The 14,819-nt window shown below is 40.0% G+C and overlaps 1 protein-coding gene across 1 annotated transcript in view; it reads left to right on the top strand.

Annotated features, from left to right (window-relative positions):
- Positions 1-14,819, top strand: part of SHPRH (SNF2 histone linker PHD RING helicase) — a 138,714-nt gene that overhangs the window by 86,719 nt on the left and 37,176 nt on the right. The window contains exons 19-23 of the mRNA XM_065400525.1: positions 1,861-2,034; positions 2,400-2,462; positions 3,665-3,890; positions 12,995-13,138; positions 14,201-14,302. Of these exons, the coding sequence (XP_065256597.1) occupies positions 1,861-2,034; positions 2,400-2,462; positions 3,665-3,890; positions 12,995-13,138; positions 14,201-14,302 (709 nt within the window). The remainder of the gene's footprint in view (positions 1-1,860; positions 2,035-2,399; positions 2,463-3,664; positions 3,891-12,994; positions 13,139-14,200; positions 14,303-14,819) is intronic.

Here is a 14,819-nt window from a genome sequence, read left to right as displayed (position 1 = left end):
CAAAGCACTTAATCACATGCTTAACTTTTAATTACACCGAAGTATTGTAAAAAAAAAAAAGGAATTTTTACTTTTTATAGCTTTTCTTTTTCCGTACTCAGAGTTGTGTTGAGAAGGAAAACAAAGAAATTCCACCCATCACTCATGGAACATCCATCTTATTGAGAGCTATCATTTGAGGCCAAGGGTTTCTCGTTATGCCGCTGTTCAACATAGCTGGGAGAAGAGAATTGGTTACAGATGTGTGTGTGGTTGCCATTAGAGCATGCCAAAAAAGGATGATTCCCTTTCAACAAAAAAAATTGTGTGTTTGAGAAAAAGTTTCATTCAGAAGCAGGACAAAACATCAAAAATGTGAAAGTTTTCACAGAAAGAAGTTTCCCAAAACAGAATTTTTCTTGAACCTAAAGATTTTTTCAGCTTCCTGGCTACCCCACTGGGAAGGTTTTCAACAATTTCTGTGTCTCAATTTCCTCATTTGTAAAATGGGGGATAATGATACTTGGTACTCCTTTGCAAATCTTAAAGTACTTTACAATAAAAATACTCCAGAAGAGCTAAAATATTTTTTTATTATTAAAAATGCAATGATGGAAGCAGCAAGTGCTATCTAATAGCTGAGTAGTGGAGTTGGCTGACCCAAGATACACAGTGGGATTTCTCTCTTACATTTGGAACACTTGGCAGCTCAGATTATATTATTAACTCAAACTTAAAAAATGCTACCCATGTATTTCCAAAATGCCCTGTTGGTAATGGGTTAGCTCTCCCATATGTGGGTTTTATTTAGTTGCAGAATTCCAAATTAGCCCTAAGTATTGCTTAACTAGATCCTTTAAACAGCTACCCATTTTCTAACTTTGCTCAGCTTTACACAGATGAACTTATCCTTCTCTAACTTGGCTAATTGTACTTTTGGAATGTTTTGGATCAGATTTTCCCTAAGAGAGAGCAATCTATTTAGAAAAATATATATACTGTAGAACCTCAGAGTTATGAACACCAGAGTTACGAACTGACTTGTCAACCACACACTTCATTTGGAACTGGAAATACACACTCAGGCAGCAGAGACCCCCCCCAAAAAAAGGCAAATACTGTGCAGCACAGTATTGTGTTAAATGTAAACTACTAAAATAAGATGGGGAAAGTTTAAATAAAAAAGATTTGACAAGGTAAGGAAACTGTTTCTGTGCTTGTTTCAGTTAAATTAAGATGGTTAAAAGCAGCATTTTTCTTCTTCATAGTAAAGTTTCAAAGCTGTATTAAGTCAATGTTCAGTTGTAAACTTTTGAAAGAGCAACCATAACATTTGAGTTATGAACATTTCAGAGTTATGAACAACCTCCAATTACAACATGGGCAGCAACAGTTCACTTCCCTCATATTGCACTGGCAGCAGACTGTGCACCTGATCAAGAGAAATACCTACGATTGAATAGGTGGTTCATCTTCATGCCTGTTCAGTATTTTATCTCTGAGAACTAGAGTAACAAATGCTTTGTGTGTGTTGGTTTTATGTATGTGTGTCCACTGTGAACTGGACTGAGACCACCAAAATCATTACTCCCTGGCCACCAAACACAAATCAGGTGGTAAATATTTCAAGCACTATTGACCGTGACCAGATTTGAGACAGTGACCAAGATGGTATGTGTTATTTCCCCATTTCTAAAATCTGAGCCATTTTATGTCACTGACTTCAATGGGGACTATTCATGATAGTGAGCATTACACTTCAGGATTGGGCCTTAAGTAGTTTCACTGCATACTGCAATTTATTTGTTTCTCTTCTTTGTGAAAATCTTGAATTGGGTTTTGACTTGGTGTACTATTATGTGTTTTTTGTTGTTTGGGTAGGTTCCGTGACTGTAGAGGCCTTCAGTATCTACTCACAACCCAAATGGAGGAGGTGAAGAAGTTCCAGAAGCTTGTAAAAGAAGCTGTGAAAAATCTAGAAGGTCCTCCCTCTAAGAAGGTTATTGAAGCTGCCACTATCTGCCATCTGCGACCTGTTAGACTTCCTTTGAACAAGTATGTCAGAAACATTGTTTTTGTAGGAGGCATATTGAGAAGTCCATCTTCTTTTGGAATAAGAGGAAGAAAAAGGAAATTGAAATATTAAAGCTCCCATCTTACATGAGATCCATGTAAACAGACCCTTATGTCTGCATGGATCCAGTTTGCGGGATCAGGCCCTATGTTAATTTTTTTTTTAAAATTAAAATGGAGATCTCCTGTTTTTTTCCACTGAGTAGCTGAAAATTTAATGAGCTTATTTTTTTTAAAATAATACTTTCATTCATCAGAACAGAGAGAATTCTGGGCATCTCTTGGGAATTACCTTGGTTGACAGTTAAAGTTTTAAGTACTTCTCTTTGCAATCTCTTGTATTCTAGTTGTGTCTTCTGTAAGGCTGATGAGCTGTTCACAGAATATGAGTCAAAGCTGTTCTCTCATACGTGAGTACTTCACTCTTATTTTTGTGGTTCAAGGAAAATTTTGTTTTGTAAGTTAAAGTTTTAAATATAAACATCCTAAGTTGTCTAAAACCTTTGTTTCAGGAGCAAACTATTTCAACATATTCTTGCAAAGAGAGTCAGTAGCAATGTTTATAGGCAGTGTCACTTCTATATGCATGTTTCATTTAAAAAAAACACTTTTGTAAAATGAACAAATAAGAAGTGCTGTTTTCTCATTAAGGGTTTATGATTTGAAAGATCACAGAGCTAAATTTTCAAAATGTTCCCAGCTTCTTAATATGCAGATTTTGTAATGGTATGTTCAGCTATACAGTCTGTATGGGCAAATGCTCTTTTGTATGCATGCAAGTCAGAAGTCCTCAGAGAACATGGCTGTTTGTAACTTTTAATTTCTCTAAGTAAGAGTACAGTCTGATAAATTAGATTCTGTGTTGGGGTAGTAGACTTTGAGCCAAGGTTCCTCCTCTGCATCTCTTTGCTGTCAGTCCAGGGAGAAGTTAAATATACAGAAGTGCTATTTAAAAAAATATTTTTTTTACACTTGACACTTCCAGTGTCCTTAATAACCACTTTAAAAGTATGATGTCTAAGGCTTTGAAAGAGCTAGTATTGAGTGCATAGCTGACAAGGTGGCCTGCACAGTATTCATACTACCAGTATCTAACATGCTGCTTTCAAGGCTCTGTGGGATAACCATAATTTAAAAGCAGACACACAAACCAAAACTGTTTTTTCCCTATTTTAAATTATGAATATGTTCTAAACCAGAAGTGTAAGACTTGATGTTAACCAGAATGTGAATAGTACCACAGGCTGCTTAAATTTGTTAGTCCTGGATGATTATTTTTATTTTGCCTTGTTAATATATCCTGATTGTCAATGTGGCCATGTTTTGGGGTTCATAACAAATAAATAGCAAACAGTGTGGTAGTTTTATATATTTACATTGCTATATTTATATATTTAAGGTATGTATATATCTTAAATATAGCAAATGTGTATATATAAATGTAAATATAGCTGTGTGTGTGTGTGTGTGTGTATATGTGTATATATATATGTATGTATGTATGTATATGTATACATATATATATATATATATATATATATGTGTGTGTGTGTAAGATGCGTATATATCTTGAGAAGCTAGTGACAAGTATAATGCTTTGATGTATTTTAAGTGTGAAAGGCCAGATGGCTATCTTCGAAGAGATGATAGAAGATGAAGAAGGGCTGGTTGATGACCGTTTGCCTACCACAAGTCGAGGACTATGGGCTGCAAGTGAGACAGAGCGCTCCCTAAAAGCCATACTGTCTTTTGCCAAAGCTCACCGAATGGATGTTAGACTAATTGAAGAAGGGAATACATTTCTGGAACTCTTTGAAGCATGGAAGAAGGAGTACAAGGTACAACACACAAGATTTTGAAGAAACATTGCAGAAGTGTATTATATGTAACATGAACATAAGACAAAATTTTCTATTTAGATGCCTAAAGTTAGGACTTGTCTACATGTAGATTTTGCACAGATTTAACATTTACCAAAGCAAGCTATACTGATATACACACTTCTATACCAGTATAATTGCATCTATTGCAGACTAAACCAGTTAATCTGGTTTTCCTGATTTAGTTCTGTATTTAGTAGGGGTCACCAAATCAGATGTCTGGCCCATCCATTGCCTCAATTTACCTTCTGTCTCATATCAATCAAACCACCACACCTGGTGTTTTCACAGTACTGTTCCCCTTTTGGGGATAATTTATTATTTTAAAATAACAAAACCATACAGCCCTCGCCCCTGGGCTCATTTAGTCCTTTTTGTTTATAACAAGCTTCAGCATACATTTAGCCCTCCCTCTAGACTCAAAAAATTGTTTACCACAGCTTCACCTTCTGTGACTCTGGGAGCCCCTTCATGCCCACTGGCAAAGGGTAACTATACTGTAACACATGTCACGCCTGACCCACTCATTACCCCCAACACAATGTTGTCATAATATGTATCTAAATGGTGTCATGTAAGGTATCATATCTAAACTGGTGACATGCTGGTCCTGAAAATCATTGCATGGTGTGTGTACGGGTTGTGTACAAAGACTTTTATATGTGTGTGCTGGAAATATGTTCCTAAAATGTGCTTGGGACGCAGTGTGCACATTGAGCCTATGGATGTGGATTCCCCTGTCTGACTGGCTTGATTACAGACAATGAAGGTATATTTACATGTAAGGTAGACAAAGTTACAAGCAATGGAGGAAGGAGCTTAGTGAGCTCGCCGAGGGGTCAGAATCTGCCCCCCAGGAAGCCTCCTTGGCTCTTACGGCAGAGACAACGGACTTTGGGTAATATAAGGGGAGCATAAAGACATTTTAGTGATCCGTCATGTAGGCAACATAGGGTACAGCACCCTCTGAGCCTGTGAAAGTTTGATCCCCTAGGTTGGAGGGATAGAGATGCTGGTAACTGGATGTAAATAAGAAAACTGCTTAGGCAACAATTGTAATTTTCTAAAATTAAGTTTTAGTCACTAGAAAGCATGTTTTGTTAACCATACCTGTCTCTTTCTCTGGCTTAGTATCACTTAAATCTCTGTTCTTCATTAATAAGCTTATTCTTGTTTTATTACAAACCCATCTCAGTGCTCTGTGTTAAAATGTAAGTCTTCAGCTAGTATGCACACTGTTTTGAGTATCACAGGGAGATTGACTGGACACTGCAGAGAGACATCTTGGGGGAACTCAGGAACTGGGATTCACTTATTGTTACCTGCAAGGCAAGTTTTAGACTGGCAAAGTCTCAAGGAATTTGCTGGTAAGATCGACGGGCTGGAGTGTCAGGGAGCTGATACACAGCTTAACAGCAGCAGAGCTCTCACTTGCTGAGGCAGAGGGGTAACCCAGTGGCTTAAAGTTCTGGGTGTCCTGAGCAGAACATCACACCTTCCTTATAATCCTCCCACGAGGTTCACTGCTTTGCAGGGGGGCATGGATCGCACTTTCCGTCAGTACCTGACCCAGGCCAAGGAAGCTAAGGATCCAACCAGTGGACCAAATTTGGTGATGAATCCTGGTCATGTGGCACGTTGCGTATACTCTAAGAAGATGACTCCTTTGCAGCCCCCTTAGCTGGAGCTTCTCTTTCAGCAGACTCCTGCTTCCTGTTGGTCTCTCTCCCAGGCCTTTTGTCTTATAGTTCTGGAGAATTTTCACCCACTTCTTCCCAGCATGCTCCCCAAATTCTCACTGACTGAAGCCAGGCTGCCCTTATATTCCCCAGCAGGACTGGTTCCTAGTCACATGTTCCCATCACAGGTGAGACTGAACTCACGACTACTTCAGAGAGCCATCTTACTCTGTAACACTGCAGAAACTGTACACAAGCTCTCAGGCATCTAAAACAATATTTAAGCACCTGATTTTCAGAGATACTGAGCACTCTGTAAATCCCACATGTTCTCTGAAAATCAGGCCACTTTTATTAATTGATTTGAAAATGTTGGTAATAGTTCTTTTTCATGCTTCACTATTATATGTGCAGAATTTAGTGCAGTTGGCACAGAGAGGACTATATTCCTGACATGAGCCACTCATTTGTGGCATTAGTGCATTTCTTCTGCTGTGAGAACAAATAGTATCTTCATGTTCTATTGCTTTGGGAGGCAGAAGGAGGGCTAATATTGCCAATGACAATGCAAATAGTACATTTGTGACTCCATCTGGCCTGCCCTGGCAACATTGATTCAATTGACTGTGCTACTCAAAACCACTTTGAGCTGGGAGAGCACTGCTACATGTATTGTAGCCCTCATGTATCTAGAAGTAACTTTTCAGTTAATGATCTCAACAGACCTTCTTTGACCCTACTCTGAAATATAACTGCTGCATTTAAGCAAAGGACAGATAATGTCAGTTTGCTCTAGGATTCATTGTTTACGCTGTATAAATGTAGATGTTTTGTCAATGCCAGTTCTTTGCAGACAAGGATGGAATGGGAAATGTACGTGTTTCTTTTCTAATCACACAGATTGGCTTGACAGCTTTATTTAAAATTGTGAAGACTTGCCCAGTGTGGACAAAACACTTAACTTGCTTAAACACTCACTTAGAGAAGAAAGCCAAAGTAACTGCATGCTTTTACATAAGAACATAAGAACGGCCGTACTGGGTCAGACCAAAGGTCCATCTAGCCCAGTATCCTGTCTACCGACAGTGGCCAATGCCAGGTGCCCCAGAGGGAGTGAACCTAACAGGTAATGATCAAGTGATCTCTCTCCTGCCATCCATCTCCACCCTCTGACAAACAGAGGCTAGGGACACCATTCCTTACCCATCGTGGCTAATAGCCATTAATGGACTTAACCTCCATGAATTTACCCAGTTCTCTTTTAAACACTGTTATAGTTTTAGCCTTCACAACCTCCTCAGGTAAGGAGTTCCACAAGTTGACTGTGCGCTGTGTGAAGAAGAACTTCCTTTTATTTGTTTTAAACCTGCTGCCTATTAGTTTCATTTGGTGACCCCTAGTTCTTTTATTATGGGAATAAGTAAATAACTTTTCCTTATCTACTTTCTCCACATCACTCATAATTTTATATACCTCTATCATATCCCCCTTTAGTCTCCTCGTTTCCAAGCTGAAAAGTCCTAGGCTCTTTAATCTCTCCTCATATGGGACCCTCTCCAAACCCCTAATCATTTTAGGTGCCCTTCTCTGAACCTTTTCTAGTGCCAGTATATCTTTTTTGAGATGAGGAGACCACATCTGTACGCAGTATTCAAGATGTGGGCGTACCATTGATTTATATAAGGGCAATAATATATTCTCCGTCTTATTCTCTATCCCCTGTTTGCTTTTTTGACTGCCTCTGCACACTGCGTGGACATCTTCAGAGAACTATCCACGATGACTCCAAGATCTTTTTCCTGATTTGTTGTAGCTAAATTAGCCCCCATCATATTGTATGTATAGTTGGTTATTTTTTCCAATGTGTGCATTACTTTACATTTATCCACATTAAATTTCATTTGCCATTTTGTTGCCCAGTCACTTAGTTTTGTGAGATCTTTTTGAAGTTCTTCACAGTCTGCTTTGGTCTTAACTATCTTGAGCAGTTTAGTATCATCTGCAAACTTTGCCACCTCACTTTTTATCCCTTTCTCCAGATCATTTATGAATAAGTTGAATAGGATTGGTCCTAGGACTGACCCTTGGGGACACCACTAGTTACCCCTCTCCATTCTGAGAATTTACCATTAATTCCTACCCTTTGTTCCCTGTCTTTTAACCAGTTCTCAATTCATGAAAGGACCTTTCCTTTTATCACATGACAACTTACTTTACTTAAGAGCCTTTGGTGAGGGACCTTGTCAAAGGCTTTCTGGAAATCTAAGTACACTATGTCCACTGGATCCCCCTTGTCCACATGTTTGTTGACCCCTTCAAAGAACTCTAATAGATTAATAAGACACGATTTCCCTTTAGAGAAACCATGTTGACTTTTGCCCAACAATTTATGTTCTTCTATGTGTCTGACAATTGTATTCTTTACTATTGTTTCGACTAATTTGCCTGGTACCGACGTTAGACTTACTGGTCTGTAATTGCCGGGATCACCTCTAAAGCCCTTTTTAAATATTGGCGTTACATTAGCTATTATTTGTTGCTATCATTGGCAACAAAAATGATTAGGGGGCTGGAGCACATGACTTATGAGGAGAGGCTGAGGGAACTGGGATTGTTTAGTCTGCAGAAGAGAAGAATGAGGGGGGATTTGATAGCTGCTTTCAACTACCTGAAAGGGGGTTCCAAAGAGGATGGATCTAGACTGTTCTCAGTGGTACCTGATGACAGAACAAGGAGTAATGGTCTCAAGTTGCAGTGGGGGAGGTTTAGGTTGGATATTAGGAAAAACTTTTTCACTAGGAGGGTGGTGAAGCACTGGAATGGGTTACCTATGTAGGTGGTGGAATCTCCTTCCTTAGAGGTTTTTAAGGTCAGGCTTGACAAAGCCCTGGCTGGGATGATGTAGTTGGGAATTGGTCCTGCTTTGAGCAGGGGGTTGGACTAGATGACCTCCTGAGGTCCCTTCCAACCATGATATTCTATGATTCTATCTTCTAGTCATTGGGTACAGAAGCCGATTTAAAAGATAGGTTACAAACCCTAGTTAATAGTTCGGCAATTTCACATTTGAGTTCTTTCAGAACTCTTGGGTGAATGCCATCTGGTCCCGGTGACTTGTTAATGTTAAGTTTATCAATTAATTCCAAAACCTCCTCTCATGACACTTCAATCTGTGACAGTTCCTCAGATTTGTCACCTACAAAAGCCGGCTCAGGTTTGGGAATCTCCCTAACATCCTCAGCCGTGAAGACTGAAGCAAAGAATTCGTTTAGTTTTTCCGCAATGACTTCATCGTCTTTAAGTGCTCCTTTTGTATCTCGATCATCAAGGGGCCTCACTAGTTGTTTAGCAGGCTTCCTGCTTCTGATGTACTTAAAAAACATTTTGTTATTACCTTTGGAGTTTTTGGCTAGCTGTTCTTCAAACTCCTCTTTGGCTTTTCTTATTACATTTTTATACTTAATTTGGCAGTGTTTATGCTCCTTTCTATTTACCTCGCTAGGATTTGACTTCCACTTTTTAAAGGAAGTCTTTTTATCTCTTACTGCTTCTTTTACATGGTTGTTAAGCCACGGTGGCTCTTTTTTAGTTTTTTTACCGTGTTTCTTAATTTGGGGTATACATTGAAGTTGGGCCTCTATTATGGTGTCTTTAAAAAGCACCCATGCAGCTTACAGGGATTTCACTTTAGTCACTGTACCTTTTAATTTCTGTTTAACTAACCCCCTCATTTTTGCATAGTTCCCCTTTTTGAAATTAAATGCCACAGTGTTGGGCTGTTGAGATGTTCTTCCCACGACAGGGATGTTAAATGTTATTATATTATGGTCACTATTTCCAAGCGGTCCTGTTATTATTACCTCTTGGACCAGCTCCTGCGCTCCACTCAGGACTAAATCTAGAGTTGCCTCTCCCCTTGTGGGTTCCCGTACCAGCTGCTCCAAGAAGCAGTCATTTAAAGTATCTAGAAATTTTGTCTTTGCATTTCGTCCTGAGGTGACATGTTCCCAGTCAATATGGGGATAATTGAAATCCCCCACTATTACTGAGTTCTTAATTTTGATAGCCTCTCTAATTTTCCTTAGCATTTCATCATCACTATCACTGTCCTGGTCAGGTGGTCGATAATAGATCCCTAATGTTATATTCTTATTAGAGCATGAAATTACTATCCATAGAGATTCTATGGAACATGTGGATTCACTTAGGATTTTTACTCCATTTGATTCTACATTTTCTTTCACATATAGTGCCACTCCCCCCCCTCCCTCCAGCACGACCTGTTCTGTCCTTCCGATATATTTTGTACCCCAGAACGATTGTGTCCCATTTATTGTCCTCAGTCCACCAGGTTTCTGTGATGCCTATTTTATCAATATCCTCCTTTATCACGAGGCACTCTAGTTCACCCATCTTATTATTTAGACTTCTAGCATTTGTGTATAAGAACTTTAAAAACTTGTCACTGTTTATTTGTCTACCCTTTTCTGATGTGTCAGATTCTTTATGTGAATGTTTCTCATCTGATCTGGCCTTTACATTATCCTCTTCCATCCTCCTGTTCCTGACTAGAACCTAGAAAATCTCTATCATTAGACTCTCCCCTAAGAGAATTCTCTGTCCGATCCACGTGCTCCTCTGCAGCAGTCGGCTTTCCCCCATCTTCTAGTTCAAAAACTGCTCTACAACCTTTTTAATGTTTAGTGCCAGCAGTCTGGTTCCACTTTGGTTTAGGTGGAGCCCATCTCTCCTGTATAGGCTCCCCCCATCCCAAAAATTTCCCCAGTTCCTAATGAATCTAAACCTCTCCTCTCTACACCATCGTCTCATCCACGTATTGAGACTCTGAAGCTCTGCCTGCCTACCTGGCCCTGTGTGTGGAACTGGGAGCATTTCTGAGAATGCCACCATAGAGGTCCTGGATTTCAGTCTCTTCCCTAGCAGCCTAAATTTGGCCTCCTGGACGTCTCTCCTACCCTTCCCTATGTCATTGGTACCTACATGTACCACGACCACCGGCTCCTCCCCAGCACTACACATAAGTCTGTCTAGACGCCTCGAGAGATCCACAACCTTCGCACCAGGCAGGCAAGTCACCATACGGTTCTCCCGGTCATCACAAACCCAGCTATCTGTTTCTAATGATCGAATCTCCCATTACTAACACCTGCCTTTTCCTAGTAACTGGAGTTCCCTCCCCCAGAGAGGTAACCTCAGTGCGAGAGGATACCCCAACACCATCTGGAAGGAGGGTCCCAACTATGGGAAGGTTTCCCTCTGCTCCTGTAGACTGCTCTGATTCCCTGGGCCTTTCATCCTCCTCAACAGCGCAGGGGCTGTCTGACCGGAGGTGGGACAATTCTACAGTGTCCCGTTTCTATTAGTGAATGGTAATTGCACAGCTTTTGTGCAACTACTCTGCTAAAACTGTATGCAGAGATGAACATTCCGTACATATACTTGATGATAGCCGGGGGATTCATGAGCGAAGACTTTGCTGGTGGCATTCTCTGTGACTGGAAATAAAGTGTATTAGTGACATGATCCAAGGAAGCATCTGAATTGTCAATGAACGGGCTTATAAGCTGTCTTTCCTGGTGTTTTACCTATTTTTAAAAGCTGTTTTGGTTTTATTTTCCTTCGGGGTGGGACTGGGGAGGGCTTGTAGGAACTATAGCCACCCCAAAACTTTCCTGAGGGCCTCCCCCCAGTAGCCACCCTGTGGCAGCTGCCGCTCTCTGGCCACCCAGCTCTGAAGGCAGAGCAGAGAGAGGGGCAACTGCTTGCTGTGGGCCCACCTTCAGCAATAGCACTGGAGTAAGCCTGGGTCGGGAGACAGGGTGCCTGAAAGCAGCCCCCGGCTCGTGTCCCCACCCTCTGGGGTGTGCCACCCCAGGCAGGTGGAAGGGCCAGGGTTCCCACAGCGGCCCATGTTTCCTGGGCAGCTCTTACCACTGCCCGGTGCCAGCTTCCCGCCTGACCAGGGGGAGAGGAGGAGAAGAGGCAGGGCCAAGGAGAGGGGCAGGGCCTTATGGCGAGGTGGGGCTAAGGCCCACCTCAGCCCCCTACTGGGAAGAGGCTGGTGCCACCCTTGTTTTCCTTGTTTGTTGAAATAACCTCAAAATGTGACCTATTTGTCTAACTTTATGCTAGTTTACATGCAGAGTAATTCTGTATTTGTAGGTGTTAAGGTGTGGGCTTCAAAATTAATGCTTCAGTGCTTTTTTTTATTTAGAAACAAAAAACAAAACAGTGCCAGCAGGCCAGCATTCAGGAACATCCTTACAGTAGCAAACCAGTGTTCTCTCAAGGCCAAATGTCATATATGAAGGTAGGAATCTTAACAGAAAAAATTGGGGGGTAGTTCCTTGGATCTCAACAATGTCATAGAGGGACTCTTGAATAAAATCATTAAAAGTTGAGGAAAGATGCATAGAACAAAAAGGTTTAGGAATAAAATAACTAAATTTGTCACAATATAATCAATTAGGGATTTGAGAGAACACCAGGAAGTGTGACAATTTGCAATATGCTGGTTTTCTATAAATATTTAAAATAGGTAACTAACATTTGAAATACTTGCTGTTCCTCAGGCTAATACAACCCAGTGACTGTGTCTTTTTCTCTTACCCTTTTCCGTTTCTCTGTTATCTAGAATGGTCAAATTTTGCATATCAGCATTTTTTTAAAAATGGTATTGTCACTCAAGTGAACAAAATACTTCATGCTTCATCTGAGGCTAGGTCTACACTACCCACCTGAATCGGCGAGTAGAAATCGATCTCCCGGGGATCGAATTATCGCGTCTCGTCGGGATGCGACAATCGATCCCCGAATCGACGCTCTTACTCCACCAGCGGAGGTGGGAGTAAGCGCCGTCGACTGGGAGCTATTCGCGTAGCTGAATTTGCGTATCTTAAATCGACCCCCCCCCCCCCCCCCCCGTAGTGAAGACCTGCCGTAAGAAACTGTGCTTTACTACTTTATGCTTTGCAAATATTGCTACTAGTTTTCTCATTTTCCCTCATTTTATTCAGAGAGTATGCTTAATCAAGCAGAGGCAGCTGACCTCTACATTTTTGGTTACATAGATTTTTGTAGTTATATTTCATTGGAGAAATTGTGTCGGGGAGAAAGAGGTGAAAAGTCCATTAAGTTCGTTCATAGCCACACATAAAGAGTTGGTGGAAAAGAGCAGTTTATGCCTATGCTCCTGTACAGTTTTCTGTTCAGAAAAAGTTGTTGTGGCCAGATTATTGTGAAAATCTTCTCTCAAAAGATTCAGGTCTATGTTAAGAGTGTACCGCTTATAATAAGAAGCAGCAGTCTACAGGAGACTCAACCCATAGTTCTGTTACTAATTCATTTTGTTTTTTCCTGTAGTTACTTCATGAATATTGGATGGTACTGAGGGATCATGTGTCTGCTATCGATGAACTTGCTATGGCTACAGAACGGCTCCGAGTGCGTCATCCTGATGAGCCAAAACCTAGCCCCCCTGTTCTTCACATCATAGAACCACATGAGGTAAAATATTTGAGTTTAAAAAGGGGCAGTTGTGTTTTTCAAGAGAGAAAGGGACTGGTATTTTAAGGTTGCCTCATAAAAGTATAAAAATATATTAGCCCTAATGCATCTTTCTCTGACCTTCCCTCATCTCCTAAAGCTTCATTGTTACTATGTGGGTGAGGGTACTCTGCTACTTTTACGTGTACCTCAGTCTCCTGGCTACTGTGATACGTGCATGTGTGTCTCCACTGCTCTGCTCCTTCTCTCAGCTTTCTGGCTGCTGCGGGTGGTATGTTTCTGATGCTCTGTTCTTCCTTCAGTGGATTTTTCAGACCTGTTTTAAAGGGATGTTATCAGGCAATTGAAATCCAAAATTTAGGTTTTATTAAAAAACAAAAGTTTTACAAAATCTAATATTTATTAGAAATGTGTTCTCAAAATTGAAAGAAAACCACTTCTTAATTGTTCTTCAGCCTTACTACTCCAGTAGTGCAAGCTTGTGCTAATACATAACAAGTAGAAAACGAAATTGACTAGAAACCAAAGTGAGTGTGATATCTCTTGTCATTGAACAGACTAAAAGAAGGGCAAAGAGATTAAGTAAAACAACATAGATAGTGAACATTTAAATTAAATTTTAAAAATTCTTGTTCAGGTTCACAAGTCATTTGTAATGCCAGCAATAGACCAGAGGATCATTTATGTTCTAAATAAAATAAATAGTACAAATATTTCACTTTACAGAGGTTTGGTGATAAAGGTTAATAGTTTGGTGTGTAAAATTTCTGTTGCTTGCAATGAAAGTGAAGCAAATGACAACTAAATTAAGTTGTATTTATCGCCTGTCTCACCCATACCAAAAGAGAGAGAATGAACATTCAGTTGCTACCCTGGAGAAATTTTAAAATGAAGAAATTAACTGTCTTGTGTCTCAAAAGTTTAAATGCATAGTTTAATTTCCCCCTCCCCAAAATTATCTACTTTACAAGTATTTTAATGATCCTTTTAAGCTTTAATCTGAAACTTATCAGACAACACCCTGTGATGTGTACATACACTTAAGAAATGCTGTTTTTGCAGGTAGAACAAAATCGAGTGAAACTTTTGAATGACAAGGCAGTTGCCAAATCACAGCTTCAGAAGAAACTAGGCCAGCTCCTATATCTTACTAATTTGGAGAAGGTAAGGTATACAGTTCCTTGTTCGATGTTACAATATAGTAGCACCCTCTATTGCCCTAATGGACAGGAGGAGTCCGTCAATGTTTTTTCATTATAAAAAACATTTTTACAATAATTCTTGCTAGAATTGTGTGGATACAATTTTTAAAAAGCATTTGCTGAGCATGTACACTAATTGCTTTTCATGCAGATCTTGAACTAAATATATATTATATTATTGAACCATATTATTCAAATAAGTGAAAATGTTCACATAAGCATTATCAAGTATATTTGGAATTATGAAGCTTTAATATGGAAATTGAAGGTGTAATATAGAATGAAGACTTTTTAATGTTTTCATGATCTCCCAAAGAGAGACTACAGTGTGCTGAGACTATGTATTAACAAATATACAGAACTTGCTTTAGTCTTAAGTAGTTTCTGTTGTGGTACTAGATTCAAATCAATGTTGGGTAGGAACATAAAAAAGGTCATACTGGGTCAGACCAATGGTTGATCTAGCCCAGTGTCCTGTC

Source organism: Emys orbicularis, chromosome 3 (assembly GCF_028017835.1).
Source record: "Emys orbicularis isolate rEmyOrb1 chromosome 3, rEmyOrb1.hap1, whole genome shotgun sequence".
Classification (NCBI taxonomy): Eukaryota; Metazoa; Chordata; order Testudines; family Emydidae; genus Emys; species Emys orbicularis.
The sequence above is the reverse complement of the archived record's forward strand: the minus strand, read 5'-3'. Positions and strand labels throughout refer to the sequence as shown.